This window comes from Macrotis lagotis, chromosome 5 (assembly GCF_037893015.1).
Source record: "Macrotis lagotis isolate mMagLag1 chromosome 5, bilby.v1.9.chrom.fasta, whole genome shotgun sequence".
NCBI classification, from domain to species: domain Eukaryota; kingdom Metazoa; phylum Chordata; class Mammalia; order Peramelemorphia; family Peramelidae; genus Macrotis; species Macrotis lagotis.
The window spans coordinates 218,272,408-218,289,417 of NC_133662.1; the positions used below are offsets into that span (position 1 = coordinate 218,272,408).

Sequence of the window (17,010 nt, forward strand, 5' to 3'; positions counted from 1 at the left end):
AGAGCCATTTCTCGTGACGAAGGAAGGAAGAAAGAAAAAAAAGAAAGAAAGAAAAGAGAAAAAAGAATGAAACAAAGAGAAAAGGAAGAAAGAAAGAAGGAAGAGGAAAAAAATCAATTTTGAAAAACCAAGCAACACATCAATCAAGTCCAAGTTTGCAGGTGCAACTACTTTGCTTCCAGTTCTTTGCCAGAAAGCAGTGTTTTGAATATTTTAGTGAATACAGTACCTTTCTTTTTGCCTTTGATTTCCTTGGGGTTTATAATAGCAGTAGGATTTCTGGGGCATTTAGATGATCCAGTGGATAGAGTGGCTGATCTGGAGTGAGAAAAACTCATTTTTGCTGAGTCCAAATCCAGTCCCTGATACTTACTAGCTGTGTGACCCTGGGCAAATCACTTAACTCTGTATGCCTCAATTTCCTCTTCTGTAAAATGAGCTAGAATGGGAAATGGCAAACTACTTCAGTATCTGATAAGTCTCAGATTCCTTTTCTATAAAATGAGGGGCCTGTACTTGATTTTTTCCTAAGTCTCTTATCTGTAAATCTATGATCCTATAATCCACTAAATGAATTAATGTAAGGGGAAACACCAAAAAGTGTAAAACGTTGGGGCGGCTAGGTGGCGTACTATGCTGCTACCGCTACTAGCTGTGTGGCCTTGGACAAGCCACTTAACCCCATTTGCCTTGCGCAAAAAAAAAAACCCTAAAAAAAGTGTAAAACATCATTGAAATTTAAGGCACCCTGATCTTGTGGGAAAGCAACTAGGTTTAAAAACAGAAGACATGGGTTCAGATCCTGATTCTGCTGCAAATGCAAATAATTAGCAAGTCTTTTCAACTCAACACCTGTTACCACACCCAGGAGGAAAAGGTTTTCATTATATTTTCTGGGTTCAATGAACTACCAAAGTACAAACACCTAGGGTAAAGATTAACTATGGTGAAGAAAGATACAATAATAATAAAGCAGGAAAACAATTTTCTTAAGAATCTATTGAAATCCATTTTTTCACCTGGACTTTTGGAGCAATACCCTGCCAGAAAAGCAGCATGTAATGAAAGGCTATACAGGTCAAATAGGAGATGGTCAGGACCTAGAGGTCTGACAGATGTCTAGAGTAAGTTAGGACATGAGGGGGTTCAGACATCAAAGCAGCATCAGGAAGGAGGATGTCTAGGCTTGTCAACAGGAAGGAGACAGGACCTCAATGAGCTTCTGTTAGACTAAGAAGATCCAGTAGCAGGTAGCAAGAATTTAAAGACTGTCTTTTTTTTTTTTTTTTTTAGGTTTTTGCAAGGCAATGGGGTTAAGTGGCTTGCCCAAGGCCACACAGCTAGGTAATTATTAAGTGTCTGAGGCCGGATTTGAACTCAGGTCCTCCTGACTCTAGGGCTGGTGTTCTATCCATTGAGCCACCTAGCTGTCCCTAAAGACTGTATCTTACTCCTTTCTAAGGTCAGGGGTTGCGGAGAAGGCATAACTTGAGTCTTAGAGAAATTGGTATATAAAGGAGGGAGCAAGGTAGGGACAATTATTAACTCAGGCGTACAAAGCAAAACTTGATTCTCAAGATTAAGGGGAAAAAAACTCAGTGTTTACTAGAACCGTGTCAGAGAAGGAGCAGTAAATAGCAAGGTTGAATTCCTGTTCTATTAGTCTAAGACTCTGATTTGCTATCTAGAGGTAGGATTGGTCCCATAGTCTGGGCCAGGGCTGAGCCTAGGTAGGTAAGTGGCTCAGTGCATAGAGTGATGAACCTAGAGTCAGGATGACTGGAGCTCAAATCTGGCCGCAGACACTTACCAGCTATATGATCCTGGGCAAGTCACCTAACCTCGGGCTACCTCAATTGCAAAATGGAAATAATACTAGCACCTATCCCCCATGGTTGTTCTAAGGATCAAATGAGATAACATGTAAAACAGTTTGGAAACCATATTGATTTCCACTTGGAAATGTTAAAGCTAGCATTTAAAAACCATATAAATGCTAGCTATTATTAGTGTTAGACATAGGTATAAAACAAAGGTTAGAAGATTACAGGACCAGAAAGCCAAGCAGATAATTATGTCCCTGTCACATTTTAATTTCCTAGTAGTTTGGCAGTAACTAGTATAGACCAACATCTCACACCATATATCAAAATAAAGTAATATTGGGTATATGATTTAGACATAAAGGGTGATACCATATTGAGGGAGCATGGAATAGTTTGCCTGTCAGATCTCTGAAGAAGGGAACAGTTTATGATTGAATGAGATGGAGAACATTACAGGATGTAAAATGGATAGCTTTGATTATGTTAAACTAAATTTTTTTTGATACAAAGTCATGCAGCCAAGTTTAAAAGGAAAGCAAAAAGCGGAAGAAAAATTTTACAGCAAATTTCTCAGATAAAAGGCCTCATTTCTCAAACTATAATATAGGGAACTATGTCAAATTTGTAAGAATTTGAGTCATCCTCAACTGATGGTCAAATTATATTAACAGGAAGGCTTAAGAAATAAAGAAATCAAAGCTATCTGTATTTATACGAAAAAATACTCTAAATCATTGCTTAGAGAAATGCAAAATAACGTAATTCTGAGGTACTATTTCACATCTATCAGTGTGTCTAACAAGACAGAAAAGGAAGATAACAAATGTTGGAAGGAATGTGGAAAATTGGGATACTAATTCAACCATTCTAGAGAATAATATAGAACTATGTCCAAAGGGTTATCAAATTGTGCATATCACAGTAATACCACTACTAAGTCTATCCCTAAGAGATCAAAGAAAAGGTCCTATAGTACAAAAATATTTATAGCAGCTCTTTTATGTGGTAGCAAAAACTTGGAAATTGAGAGGATACCCATCAATTGAGAAATGACTGAATATTTTGCTATATTTAATTGTGATAGTATGTATTGTGCTATAAAAAATAATGAGGATGGTTTCAGAAAAAAATCTTGGAAGACTTATATGGACTGTTGCAAAGTGAAGTGAGCAGGACCAGGAGAACACTGACCACAGTAAAAACAATATTGTCTGATGATCAACTATAAAATGACTTGGCTATTCTTAGCAAAATAAGGATAAAAGACAACTCTGAAGGACTTCTGATGAAAAATACTACTCAGATCCAGAAAAAGAAATCAACAGTGTCTGAATACAGATTGAAGTATGTTATTTTTTATTTTTCTTGGGGTTTTATCTGTCTTCTCTTTTGCAACATGGATAATATAGAAATGTTTTACATGATTTCACATATATAATCTATATGGAAGTCAATGCCTCCTCAAGGAGAGGTAAAGGAGGGAATTTGGAACTAAAAAATTATAAAAAAACAAATGTTAAGAATTGTTTTACATGTAATTAAAAATAAATTTAAAAATCTTTAAATAAAAAAGAAAAATGTAGTTTCATATGTAGATTTTCTCCAGTGATGTGCTGAGTGAAAGATATTAATAAAATGATATATGACTATTTTAAAAAAGATTTTAACTTTCTCAAACTCAGGAACTATGCTTATTACTTCTACAATTCTCCCGTGTTTCTGCCCATTGTAGAAGTTAACAAGAATGGTGTTTAATGACTCACTGATGAAGATATGAAAAGAAACCTTGTATTCCCGCAGAGATTAAAAAAAGGTTAATATTCATTTACTCCCAAGAGTTAAGCCATAAGCAAAGAGGATATTCTATGGGGGAATACTAAAAAAATTAACTCCAAAGGTTGTCTTGAATATTTATACATTAGTACAAAATAGTAGCAGTGACTAGAAGTCAGTCTTTATTCTGGATCATTTTTCTATTTAATATATACACATATGGTATTGTGTGTGTGTGTGTGTGTGTATTCATACATATTTAAATGTAATTTATCTTCTCTTCATCTTATTTTATCGAGAAGCAACAAACAGGGCTTTATCTTCCAATAGCTCCCATAATTAGTTCTGATTCATCATAATTCAACAGCTGAGCTATAATCAGTTTCTTCAGTTTGACATTACAATTATGACTTAATTTTTATCATTTCACTAAAACTATCATTTTTTCCTATTTTTCCATCCTTTCACAACCAAGCTACTAGAAACTTCTTGCTGTTATTACTGTCTTTCCTCTTCCCCCCCTGCCCCTTCTTCTGAGACAGGGTCTTCTATCTCACCCAAGCTAGAAATGTGGCAGCTGTTCACAAGTTGTATATCATTACTGAGCAGGACAGAAGCTATGCGCTCCCTTCGTGGGTCACCTGACTCCTCCTTAGGCAGCCTGGTGTCCCCATTCCCATTCTTGGATGCCATGTTGGTGCCAGATTGAGTGTAGAGATCAAACTGGCTTTAGCCCAGGTGCAGCTCAGAAATCCAGTCTCAGCCTCTTCAAAAGCAAGGATTAGATGCCACCACATCCAGCTCTTCTCACTTTTCAATCTTTGGCAGCCTGGCTTCTGACCCTATCTCTCAACTAAACTGATCTTTCCCCAAAGGTGCCAATGAAACCTTAATTATAAAATCCAGTCATGATGTTTTTTTAATCCTAGCCTTTCTTGATCTGAGAAGTGTTTCACGCTGCCCAACACCCCCTCCTCCCTAGTTCTCTCTCCTTCTTGGGTTTTTGTGACATTGATCCCTTTCTCTGTTTTGCTGGATGTGTAACAGCACCCCCTCCCCCAGACACACACACATGCACACGCAGGAAGTATATTCCAAGGCCTTCTCCTCTTTCTACTCTGAGTGATCACATCAACTCTCTTGGTTTCAACTATTATCTCTATGTGGTTGTTTCCCAAATCTACCCAGCCCTAGCCTCTTCCCCTAGCTCCTGTTCCAGATGCACATTTTTAACTGAATGTGTAAGATTCTATTATCTCAAAGACTCGTATCTGAAATGGAATTTTCTTTTTCCCCAAATCCACCCTTTCTTCCAAACTTTCCTGTTCAGGATACCACCATTTTCTAATTACTCAGGTTCATGACCCAGGATTCATCCTTTACGCCACACTCTCCTGGCACATATATAATTATCTGGCCAGTCTTGTTCCACAATGTCTCTTGCATCACTTCCCTTTCCTCCACCCCAGTTTAGGCCTCACGCCTCTCCAAGACTTTCCAGGCACCCTCTAATTCATCTCCCTGCCTTGAGTCTCTTCCCTTTCCAGCCATCTTCCACACAGCTGGCAAACTTGTTTTCCTAAAGCAGTCACTTGCTGGCTCAGGGAACTCCTTTCTGGCTCCGTGATACCTCCAGGGTGAAAAGGAACCCCCTCAGTTCAACATTTAAAGGCCTCTATGACTTAGTGTTCCCTTTGTGCACTTATCAGCCTGGCTAAACTGGCTCTTACTGTACCTCACTCATTTCTTGCACTAGTTGTCCTCATGCCAGAAGGGAACTCTACCTCTATCCTCCAGAATCCCCCAATTTCCTTAAAACTAAGCTCAAATACCACTGATTTGTTCATGCCTTTCCCCTACCAAACTACCTTTTTCTTTACATATACCTACGTGCATGTTTTCTATCCTAACAGAATGTAAACTTGAGGAAAAGGGCTCCCAGGACCTGAGTTCCTGGCACAAAAATAGCTTTAGTAACTTGTAATTAATTCGTATCACTTCTCTTGAATTTCCCACTTTGGGCGTCCTCTTCGTTTTGGGAGATGCTGGGCCTCCAGGCATTTGGACACACTGGTTCTTCACCAGCAGAAAACATCACCAGCACATGCTTTAGGCTCTTCTAGCTTAGGAGAAGCTGAGAGAGCGGACACCCTCTTGGTATGACCTCTTTCCATACTTTAACATGTAGGTTTTTTTCCCCAGCAATTCAAAATATGATTTCCAATATTTTCTATACAATTGATTTGAGAATGAAAAATATAGTGAGAAAAAAGTTATTAGCACTTAAATGATGAAGGGCAGATCTCTAAAGCCCTTATGCCTAATTGGTCACACATCCAGCACAATGGCTTTATGCTTTCCTTTGTAGAGTACAAGGGTCAAAAAGTCAATGATTCATCGTAGGACCTAGATGGGTTCTTTCACTATTCTGAGTGGCAAGGTCCCTCAACCAAATGGAGGTGTGCTTGCAGTGCCCGCCTCTGGCAGTTGGAGCAATGGAACAGCTCTAAGGCAAGAGAGAATTGTATCGGATCGAGAACCTAGGTTCCAGGTCTGATTTTAGTGAGAGTCAAGCCCTCCTCTCTGGGCTGTCTCATCTATGACATGAGGCAGCAGGAGCAGATAATGATGAAGATCCTTACAGCCCTAAGATTTCATAATCCAAAACAGCCAAACACTAAGTACTTTTACATCTTCACTTATACTAACACGAATGAAGTTTCACAGCACCAGTGGGGGGATGTGGAAGTTATTTGTCTAAAGAAGGACTGACCTGGGGGCAGCGGATAGAGCACCGGCTTTGGAGTCCGGAGGACCAAGTTCAAATCCAGCCTCAGACAAGTGTCTAGCTTGTGTGACCTGGGGCAAATTACTTAATCCCATTGCCTTCAATAAATAAAAATTAAAATTAAAAAAAGGAATGACCTTAAAAACTACCTAAAAATCCTGGCTCCTGGATTTTGACATTCCCTCTCCCCTGATATTATTCAAACTTAAAGAATCTGAAAACAAATGTTGAACTTGAATCATTATTTATGTCTCTTTACAACAGCAGCAAGAATCTATCAAGATTTTATGTCCACAATCGTTCCAATCACAGTTTTTAATACAGAAATAAAGCTGTTCAAGGCCTCAGCTTTGGCCTGGCTTTGCTTCACTGAGAGGTGCACTTGTGAATTCTCTGGATCTAAGAGCAGTTCCGTCAGGAAGAGGCAGGCTGAACCATCCTGGGCACTGAGGTAGGCCTTCCAGGGCTGGACCCCAGCCTTGCTCAGGGCGATGGTCTGGATGTTCACCATTTGCAAAGCTGTCTGGATGGTGTCAGGATGGGCCACCCCCTGCCAGGGTAAAACTTCCTGGTGGGCCACTTCCAGGCTTAGCCAAGTTTTTTCAAACTGCTCAGCGGTCAGCTGCCCATTAGGGACCAGGAGGAAAGATCCAGAGTCAGGCAGAGGCTGCAGCTCCTCTTTGTTCTCTGAAACTAAGGATCCTAAAATGAAAATAAAAAGAACCTACTCTAAGAGACATGTTTCATAATACAATAATAAAATATTTTTCATCCTTGGAAACATGTATAATAACCAGTACTCTGAAGTACATTGGTGGTTTCACTTGGATTAACTTTTCTCAATCACCAAAATAATAAAAGCTGTCCTAGATTTTAGGGGGGAAAAAGGGTTAGGAATAAAAAACAGTTATCATGGTAGGTCATAATATAGGTCCTCGGCCCCCTAAGAGTTTTCACCTGTTGCAGAAAGGACTCCGGTGCCAGAAGGGTGAGGGCCATGAGGTTCAGAGATCTGAAGTGAAGAGATGGCCGCCCAGCACGCTTTGCTATACATTGGCACTAATGTGTTGAACTCAGAGACCCAGCTATTTACAGGTCTTTCTGCTTGGTCTTCCAGGAGCCCAAGGGAAGGGTCAGACTTGGGGCTACACAGAATTCGCTTCACCTCATCAATGCCAGTTAATAGAAGGCGATAGTAGAAGAGACCTCTGTCCCGTACAGCCATATCCTTTTCTTCCTCTAGAAGAGAAAAATCAAAGAGATGCAAATGATTTTAATATTCTTTCCCCAGTCTCATGACCTACATCTTCTATTCTGATGAAAAGAGGAAAAAAAGGAAAAGAGGAGAGAGGAAAAACTGGAAACAAGGAAGGGAAGAAAAGCCAGGAAGGCTGAACAACTTGTTTCTTCCCAGAGTCCAGACATATTCTGCCACTAAGCCTAAATTATGGGGATTATCCTTATTGGTTCAGGGCAGGTGCTGTCCCTCCCAAGGGACCCACCTATGCAGTAATAGAGCAGCCGCCCCAACATGTCCTGGCACTCGGCGGGCCGGGACAGAAAGAGGCGCATCAGTGCTGTCAGTAACTCCATCTTCACTGCTGGAAATGTCTCTGCCTTCACATTTTCCACAAAGTCCTCCAGTACATATGGAGCATTCGGGATTGTTTCCCCATGGACGCCAAGGAGCCAGATCAGCGCCTGCTTTCCCTAGGGAGTCAAGGAAGAAGAGGCCTGTAAAGTGCAGAACATAAAGGGACAGATGATGAGCAGCTTTGTTTCTCCCAGTGCAGGGGAAAATGTATAACCTTCGAGTCCCTGCTGCCCATTCTCTCTCTCTCTCTCTCCTAGAGCCTGCTGCCCAGGAGGCAGATAAGCTGCCACACAGCATGACTAAGGAGGAGGGTGCTGCCAAGGCTCCTGGAGCCTGGGTGTATTTGGCAGAATGGCTTCCTAAGCTTTCATGCCAGTGTGCCCAATTTTTCTAATGTGTCAAATGACTGCCAAATGAACTTCACTAAGAACAACAATAACAGATAATGTTTATATAGTGCTTTAAGGTTTGCAAAGTGTTTTACACAAATCTCATTTAATCATCCCAATAATCTGGAAAGTAGATTATTATTATTCCAATTTTAGAGATATCAAAGATATGACTTGCCCAGGATCAAATAGTTAGGACCTGGGAAAGATTTTGAGTTCATGTCTTCCTGACTTCACATCCGGTATTCTGTCTACTGTAATACATAGCTCCCTCACTAAATTACTTCCCAAGGCTAGAAAAAGACACTGGAATTCTCAAACTGTATGGCTGCAAACTGCTCAAGAGCACAATTATAGCAAGTCATTTGTGATTTAAACATATAAATATAAATTAATTCTAAAAGATCCCATTTTAAACCCTAGTAGGGAAGAAACTGTAACAGCCACTCAATGAGCATGGTCCTAAGCACATCACCCTCCCTTTTGGGAGAAAAGAAGGCTGAGGCTGTACCTCGCTATCCTGGATGTTCTCCTCACAGCCAGGGAGGGCCTGGCACACAGCCTCAGTGCACTGGGGGCAAAGCCAAACCAGGTTTCGGAAAGTCTGTACCACCGCTACAAGCAAAGCATGAAACACAGAACACCACAAGAGTTATGTCTCAATGGAAAAGCAAAGCAGATAAAGCTTTTATTCACATTAAAGCTCCATATGGGTCTCTGTAAAATTTCCTGGGGCTAAAAACAAAGAATTTTACTGGAATCATTTGTCTGGGAAGCACTGACAGGCAAACAACTTCCCAACATTAGTCTTTTTACCATTAGGTTGGAGAAAATAGATTTCCTCTTTGGACCACAAATATTACTAATTCTAAACCAGTGGCAAAGCAGAAGAAAAAATGGATCCCATCATTTTTGTTATGGTTCTAAGAAGTAATGATAGCTAATAGTGACTACCACTTACACAGCACTTTGATGTTTGCAAAATGTTTTATCTGTTACCTCATTTGATCTCATTTAAATATACTATCTCATTTGAAGAAGATGGCAGGTATGAAATCCAAACATTAGCACAGGATCAAGTAGAGCCATCTATGGCAAATTTATACCAGATGCCTGTGCTAATTCTGTGATACCTGAAGAGGTATCACATTATGTGATACATAAAGAATTTGGAAGAGACACAGAGCTCCACATACCTCTGATATAAAGGCCAAGGGAAATGTAGAAAGCAAATGAGGGAATCCTTGAGCAATTTCATGGCACTCCATTGGTCTAAAAATCATGGTTTAAATTAAGTAGATAACAAAAAAATAAACAGGAGAGCAATATCTTCATCTCAAGGGGAAGGTACAGCAAAGAAAAAAAGGCTGCTCAGTGTGGCTTCCATTTGAGAAACTCTTAAGATTCTGGGTTTGGCTCTTTCCCTGGCTGCAGCTGAACTGGGCAATCTAGATTCATGGCCACCCATGAAAGAGTCCATGCAGTGGCTGGACAAAGTGTTTATGAAATACTTGTTGAGGGATGCCTGAAGAGTGAAAGAAGCCTCTGTGCATGAAGCAGAACACCAATCAGGAGCACAAGGCCTCCATTCTGCAGGTTCTAGACTGCACACTTTTCTGGCACCCCTTTCCTTAGAAAAGTCAAATCCATGTGGTTGGCAAAGAATGTGGCTAAACATAGTTACCTGAGGTGATATGCTCCTGCCTGAGCACCAGCAGCTCTGTTAGGATCTGAACGCACTGATCAGTGTAGGTCCTGGCAATGCCACCTATCAAGAAAAGGAGGACCAAAAAGTTGTAAAATAAGAAATAATCACTAAATGTAATTAAATAATTAAGAATCTGAACACTATGGGGCAGCTAGGTGGCGCAGTGGATAAAGCACCAGCCCTGGAGTCAGGAGTACCTGCGTTCAAATCTGGTCTCAGACACTTAATAATTACCTAGCTGTGTGGCCTTGGGCAAGCCACTTAACCCCATTGCCTAGCAAAAACCAAAAAAAAAAAAAAAAAAAAAAAAAGAATCTGAACACTGGACAAGCTTCAAGAGAAAGACTGAGTGAACTAGACCCATGACTTAAGAAATGCATTCTAGAAAAGTTGACCTGTAAAGTGAATTTGGTCCAAAATTCCTATTTTTTTCATTGATTCACACTATAACTTTGGGGATTCTTGGGTGGGGGGAATCTCTCATTAAAAAAAAGAATTGAAAATTTTAGCCAAAAAAATTAAGGTGGCAACTTGGAAGTATGCTGGATGTCACAGATCAGCAAAGCTTAGAAACGTACGCATTATGAATACTTCATAACAATTTCCTGACTCCAAGTCCTACTCTCCATCACTTTTTTTTTTTAGGTTTTTGCAAGGCAAATGGGGTTAAGTGGCTTGCCCAAGGCCACACAGCTAGGTAATTATTAAGTGTCTGAGACCGGATTTGAACCCAGTACTCCTGACTCCCAAGGCCGGTGCTTTATCCACTGGGCCACCTAGACACCCCTCTCCATCACTTTTAATCTCTCTTTTCCTCAACAAATAATTCAAGAGATTTTTTTTCCCTATGTCAGAGGATCCCCTTAATGTTATGCCTAAAGCTTTAAAATTTTAGCTCTTTTTTTTGTCCAGGTATTTATAATAGTTCAAGAGGAGCAAGTTACTAGGCATTTTCTAAAGTTGCTACCACTTGGTGCAAGATACTACTGCCTTAAAATTCTAGGGAATTTGGTATAGCAGGAAATAATATAAGGGGTCAGGAGAACTAGTTCCAGTTTTTTTTTTATTTAGGTATTCTCTAAACTTTCTGTACATCAAGTTCTCTATCTGTAAAATGGGAATTATAATACCTCTTCTACCTACTTTTAATACATTTTTGAAAATAATATGAGAATGGTAATTTGAAAAGTATATAGCATTATTCAAACACAAGATGTTATAAACTAAATGCTTTATCTTGGGTTCATGTAAAATGAGGAATACTTAAAATTTCTATCCTAAGAGATATGGTGAGTTTAGTCCTGAACAGGTCTTGTTTTGCTGATACCAGAAATTTTAAGTTATTTGTCCTGTTCTTTTTTTTTTTGCAAGGTAACAGGGTTAAGTGACTTGCCCAAAGTCACAAGTTAGTAGCAAGTGTCTGAAGCCAGATTTGAACTTGGGAGCTCCTGACTCCAGGTGCTCTTTCCACTGCCTAGTTCTTTACTGAAGGTTTTGTTGGCTGTGAAGTATGCCTCTTAATTTCTGATGTTCATCTAGCCATAGTGTTCTAGTTGGGCCAACTGGTCCTGGCGGAGAGAGAACAGCAGATTATTTACCTATGGCAAAGATGGCAGCCTGTGCCAGATCAGCCGACATATCAGTGCAGTAATCCCGGAGCTCTTCTAGCACCTGCTGGACATTCTCATCATTCACCAACTCACACAGTACTTCCACTTTTTGCAGTTTGATGTAGTGTGGTTCTGAGTAGGAGCAGAAGAACTTTTTATAGTGGCTACTGAAGTGGCCAGGCAGACTACGGAGGATCCGTCGAACATGGCAGAGAGCAGCAAAACAGAGCTCACGGCTCTCTGAGGAGCAGGCTGCCAGCAAAGGTCCCTTCACTCTAACAAGCACATCTGTCTGCACATGGGGGAATTCTTTTGCCAAAACAAGAAAAAGTTTGGTGGCTGCCATCACCACAGCTGGACTGTTGCTCTGAAGAGAACTGTCCAACAAATTGAGGATGGCAAAGAGTTCCTCCTCACTTCGGGGTTGGTAGCGTAACAGGAAGCCTAGTACCTCAGCCTGGCCCCATTGATCCAGGTCTGGCATTCTGTCTCAGGGAAAAAATAAAGTTACTGTTTTGGCATCAAAAACACGATTCCTTCTCTGAAGCCATGTCCTAACAGCTGCTTAAAACAGGAAAGAACATTTAAAATAATTTCTGATGGAAAAACACAGATCTTTAAACAAATTTATATAGTATAGTATTTCTTTGAAAGAAGGTCCTAGGCTTTCCCTCAAAAGCCTTAACACTTATGCAAAATTGCCCTTAAAATCAAAAGCATGTGTATAATGCTCATCAGCCTAGAATCAAGGATTTACTCTTAGGCCTTGGATTCAGATTCTCCAACATCTTAAGGCAGAACAAGTAACTTAATGGAGGACTATGTGTGAGTGGGTGGGTGAGAATTTGGCAGTTTAATGGCTCTAAAATGTGACAGGACTTAGCATCAGAGGGTGTGTTCCTGCTTAATATTCTATATATGGACAAGAAAGCTCAAACAAAGAAAAGAATTGTTTTTTGCTGAGTGAATCGTGGGGAAGTTGGTAACAGTGCTCCTCTTTACTCCCCCAGGAAAACTGTTCAAGAAGTCTCCTTAATACAGCACAACCACCAATAGGAAAATCCATCTCAGCATACAAACCGATTTAAGAGATGGTGGGCAATGGGTTTATTGATAACAACGCCTCCCTCATGCTTCAAGATCTCCTCCAGAGCTCTCAGGCAATTCACCACTACAATGGGATCCGGGTCTCGAAGAAGACTGTACAATTCATTCACTAGGGTGCCATCTACAATGAAACAAAGAAGAGCAGAACTTTCTAGCAAAGAAGAAAATTTTTAGCCACAGAAATGGAATTAGATAATAGAACAGGGCACACCCAGCAGAAGACCTTTGTTACAAATATGAAAATGGCAACCCCAGAATGTAAAGCAACAAATCCTGACTTCCAAGTCAGTCTAAGTAGATAATGCTAAGAATCTTGCTTAGGCTTCAAATATATGATGGTTCTAATCTTATAAAACAACAAAACCTGCATTCTATTCGAAGGCCCCTCAGTGCACAGAAATAAATCTCATTTAACAGTTTGTGGTATTTAATAAGGAAAATTTCTATTATTCTTTTTTAATGTAATTTAATTTTTCTCTTGTTACATACAAAAACTTCATTACTTTTAGTGAAAACAACTTTTTTACTGTCCTAAATACTGTGAATGCTCAGTAAATACACACAATGATGGGAAGGACTACTACTTACCCACTTCAGAGTCTCCATGGAGATTGTACATCTTTGCACAGCCAAGAACTGCCACCCTCCTGACATAAGAGGCTTTATCCCGAAGGCCATTCAGAATAGGTTGCTGGATATACTCTTGCACTCCAGGCATCCTAGGCAAAATACTCTGGAGTCAGCCTGGCTTGGAAAAGCCAATCCTGACTGGATTTAGTACCTACAGAAGCTTGGCAATGTGCATTTAATCAGGAAATAAAGAAGTCCCCCTTCCTAACTCTGAATGCCACCGTTATCTGACTTCTGCTTGGGAGCATCAAAAAGGTCATATTTTGGGGTGGCTAGGTGGTGCAATGGAAAAGAACACTGGTCCTGGAGTCAGGAGGACGTGAGCTTAACAATTACGTAGCTGTGTGGGCTTGGGCCAGCCACTTAACCATAACCCTATCGCCTTGCAAAAACTAAAAAAAAAAGTCTTCAATAAAAACAAAGGAAGACTTCAAGAGGAAAGGAGACAACTGTACGAGTTTCCTAAAGCAAACCAGCAGTAGATGTGAGGAACAATTCTGCTTCGCGCTTCTTCTGGATGCCCTAATCAGACACCAGCAGAAAACTAGGCCCCGACCACTCACCTGAGGCCGCACATGCTCCTGAGCGCCAGTCCCCGGACCATGGGGTTGGGGTCCGAGCAGTCTTTGCACAGCGTGTTGATAGCCAGGAGGGCCAGGTCCGGCTTCAGGGGGGCGTAGGTGCACATGTACAGATAGACCAGCTTCTTCTGCACGATGTCCACCGTGGCGCTGGCTTTGACCATTTCCATGAAGACGCCGGACACGTCCAGGCCCTGGGTCATGTGCCTGCAATCACAGGGCCACAGTGGGGCCGTCAGAGTGCCGTCTACAGGGCCGCTCCGTAAGCCCGGCACAAGCGCCCCGTGGGAGGGGGCTCCTCCTGGGGGTACCTGATGACCCTCTGGATGACGTTGCGGGAGCGCGCCCGGTCGGCCTGGACGTGGGGGTTGCACAGGGCCTTCTTCAGGTCCTTCACGGCGTCCTCGGAGCCCAGGTACGGCATGTCTGCGGCCTGCACGCAGCGGGCGCTCGGGCAAAGGGGCCTAAGGGCGAAGGTGGGGGTGCTGGCTGGCGCCTCACCCCTTCAGCGAGCTGTTGGGGGGCACCAGCGGGCCTCGGGGCGCTTACACGCCAAGGGAGGTCCCGTTCAAGTTTCTCACTAAATCGGGGCTTTCCCGTGGCCCTGCGACCCCACGACCCGGCCAAGGTCACGCCACCCCTCGGGCAAGGGCCAATCTCAACTCACGGGTGAGGACGCCGGCGCCCCCCCAGCTTCGCCCAGGCCCTCCTCCCCGCACTGGGGGGTCCCCGCCCTCTCCGGCCGGAAGCCGCGGCCTCGCGCCCGGATGTTTGCGCCCGGCCTCCGGAAGTCCCGCCCCGCCGCCTCCTCGAGCCCAGGGAGGCGCCGCGGCCGCCGTCACTCAGCGCTGCCCAACCCTCCGCTGCTCGGTGCCACCATCGCGGCGCCGCCGGAGCCGCGGGGACGCTCGGGCCCTCCCAGCCGGGCCCAGGCGGGGCTGGATCTCAGCGATCCGGGATCGACTCCTCCGGCCTGGCGGCTCCGCGCCGCGGGCGTGGCGGGGGAAGGGCGGGAGGCGCCCGCCCGCAGTTTCCGCTCCCGCCCGCGACGCGGGGCCGCCCCTCCCCCAAGGCGTGGCGCGGCCCCACGATGAACGGGACGGTGATCCCGCACACGCCCATCGCCGTGGACGTGTGGAACCTGCGCCGGGCCGGGCCCGCGCGCCTCTTCTTCCTGACGCACCTGCACGCGGACCACACGGAGGGGCTGTCCAGCACCTGGGCGCGGCCGCTCTACTGCTCCCCGCTCACGGCGCGCCTGCTGCACCGCCGCCTGCAGGTAGGCCGCGGCCGGCGGGGCGGGGCGCCGGGGGCGGGGCGGGGCGCCGGGGGCGGGGCGGGGCGCCGGGGGCGGGGCGCGCATGCGCAGCCTGCGGGGCCGCCTTCAGGCCGCTTCCCCTCCGGCCCAGGTGCCCACGCGCTGGATCCGGGCCCTGGAGCTGGGGGAGAGCCACGTGCTGCCCTTGGACGAGGCTGGGCGGGAGACCATGACCGTGACCCTGATGGACGCCAACCACTGCCCGGGCTCCGTCATGTTCCTCTTCGAAGGCTACTTTGGGACCATCCTGTACACAGGTAGGGCCCCCACGAGGGGCTGCCCCCCACAGGGGCTTGGGCAGCTGGAATGACCCTCAGGACCCCCCAAGGCCCCACCTCACACCTTTACTTTCTCTCTTTGGAGGTCCTACCACACAGGTGGGATAAGTGATGGCAAAAAGCATCCCAAGACAGACTGACAGCCACATTTCCAAGCAGATATGGGGGGGGGGCTAGGTGGCTCAGTGGATAGAGCACCAGCCCTGGGGTTCAAATCCCACCGCAGACGCTTCACAATTACCTAGCTGCGTGGCCTTGGTTGCCTTGCAAAAAAAAAACCAAGCCAATACGAGTCACTAAAAAGCCTTCTCTTAGTAAACTTTAGAAAGCGTGAGTTTCCTCAAAATCCCCTGAACAGATAAATCCCCATTTCCCTCTGAGGGAGATGGATGGAGAAGGGCTTGTCTTGATATTTCCCAAGGTGACTTCCGCTATACGCCATCCATGCTGCAGGAGCCTGCCCTAAGGCTCGGGAAGCAGATCCATACCCTTTATCTGGACAATACCAACTGTGACCCGACCCTGGTCCTCCCCTCCCGACAGGAGGCCACCCATCAGATTATCGAGCTCATCCGCCAGCACCCACAACACGACATCAAAATCGGTGAGTGATTCCCCTTCTCCTTTCTCCCTTTGGCCAAATAGCTGTGACTCTTTAATTCAGCATCATGTTTGATCCCACTACACAAAGTGTAGTCATCTTGATCATCTCTGTTCCACACTGGAACACATTTTTGTTCTAATTTTTTTCTGAGATTTTTACTTCCCCTGCTTACTCAACTTCTTAGTGGGAGTCATTTTTTGTTTATTCTTTTTCCCAGAATAGCTTCTTGGGTAGCAAGAACTGATAGAGGAGGTTTGAGATTTCTTTCATGCATTTAGCTCAATTACTACTTGAAAGTCCTTTAATCAAAGGCACTTAGCTTCTTGATAATGTCCTTTACGTTTTTTAAGTTTTAGCAAGGCAAATGGGGTTAAGTGGCTCGCCCAAGCCCACACAGCTAGGTAATTATTAAGTGTCTGAGGCTGGATTTGAACTCAGGTACTCCTGACTCCAGGGCCAGTGCTCACTGCACCACCTAGCCACCCCATGCTTATGTCCTTTCCTGATGCAACTCTGAGACCTCAGATTTAGAGAAGTACAGGAGAGAAAAAAGTTGAGATGGAAGTAGGAAGACGAAGGACAGATTTCTGACACCTCCTAAGCAAGTGTGACTGATTCCATTTTGTTTGCAGCATCTCAGATACTCACTTAGCAAAACCTAAGTATGAATGTGCAATCTGAGACTCCTGGGCATGCTGTTCTAACCTGACAAGATAGGCCAAAGAGCAGTTCCTTCATTCTCATTTCCAAACCCTGACAAGCAAGTTTGTCACAAACATTGTTGGGGACTAAGTGAGAGAGTAT

General features: G+C 43.9%; 2 protein-coding genes and 1 long non-coding RNA gene across 6 annotated transcripts in view; 2 read left to right on the top strand and 1 right to left on the bottom strand.

Moving 5' to 3' along the window:
• The window catches only part of LOC141488425 (uncharacterized), a 44,834-nt gene extending 41,346 nt beyond the window's left edge, over positions 1-3,488 (top strand). For 2 of the 4 annotated variants that reach the window (XR_012468674.1, XR_012468677.1), the window contains exon 4: positions 1-3,487. This is a non-coding gene — a long non-coding RNA (uncharacterized LOC141488425). The other 2 variants (XR_012468676.1, XR_012468675.1) reach the window with 2 other exon arrangements.
• AP4B1 (adaptor related protein complex 4 subunit beta 1) lies at positions 3,414-15,205 on the bottom strand. The gene is made up of 11 exons (XM_074188476.1): positions 15,190-15,205; positions 14,318-14,470; positions 13,989-14,213; positions 13,384-13,514; positions 12,769-12,916; positions 11,677-12,173; positions 10,055-10,138; positions 8,882-8,985; positions 7,890-8,097; positions 7,345-7,626; positions 3,414-7,089 (listed from the first exon to the last, which is right to left on the bottom strand). The coding sequence occupies exons 2-11, from the start codon at positions 14,428-14,430 to the stop codon at positions 6,665-6,667; spliced, it is 2,217 nt and encodes a 738-aa protein (XP_074044577.1). The 5' UTR covers positions 14,431-14,470; positions 15,190-15,205; the 3' UTR covers positions 3,414-6,664.
• DCLRE1B (DNA cross-link repair 1B) overlaps positions 14,802-17,010 on the top strand; it is a 23,658-nt gene continuing 21,449 nt past the window's right edge. The window contains exons 1-3 of the mRNA XM_074188477.1: positions 14,802-15,285; positions 15,416-15,581; positions 16,024-16,206. Coding sequence (XP_074044578.1) covers positions 15,097-15,285; positions 15,416-15,581; positions 16,024-16,206 — 538 coding nt within the window. The 5' untranslated portion in view covers positions 14,802-15,096. The remainder of the gene's footprint in view (positions 15,286-15,415; positions 15,582-16,023; positions 16,207-17,010) is intronic.

Coding starts and splice junctions, on each gene's coding strand:
- AP4B1 (XM_074188476.1), bottom strand. CDS start 14,430: ATGCCGTACCTGGGCTCCGAGGACGCCGTGAAGGACCTGAAGAAGGCC. Junction 14,214..14,317: donor GTCATCCAGAGGGTCATCAG/GTACCCCCAGGA, acceptor CTGTGATTGCAG/GCACATGACCCAGGGCCTGG. Junction 7,627..7,889: donor GCTGCTCTATTACTGCATAG/GTGGGTCCCTTG, acceptor TTTCTCTTCTAG/AGGAAGAAAAGGATATGGCT.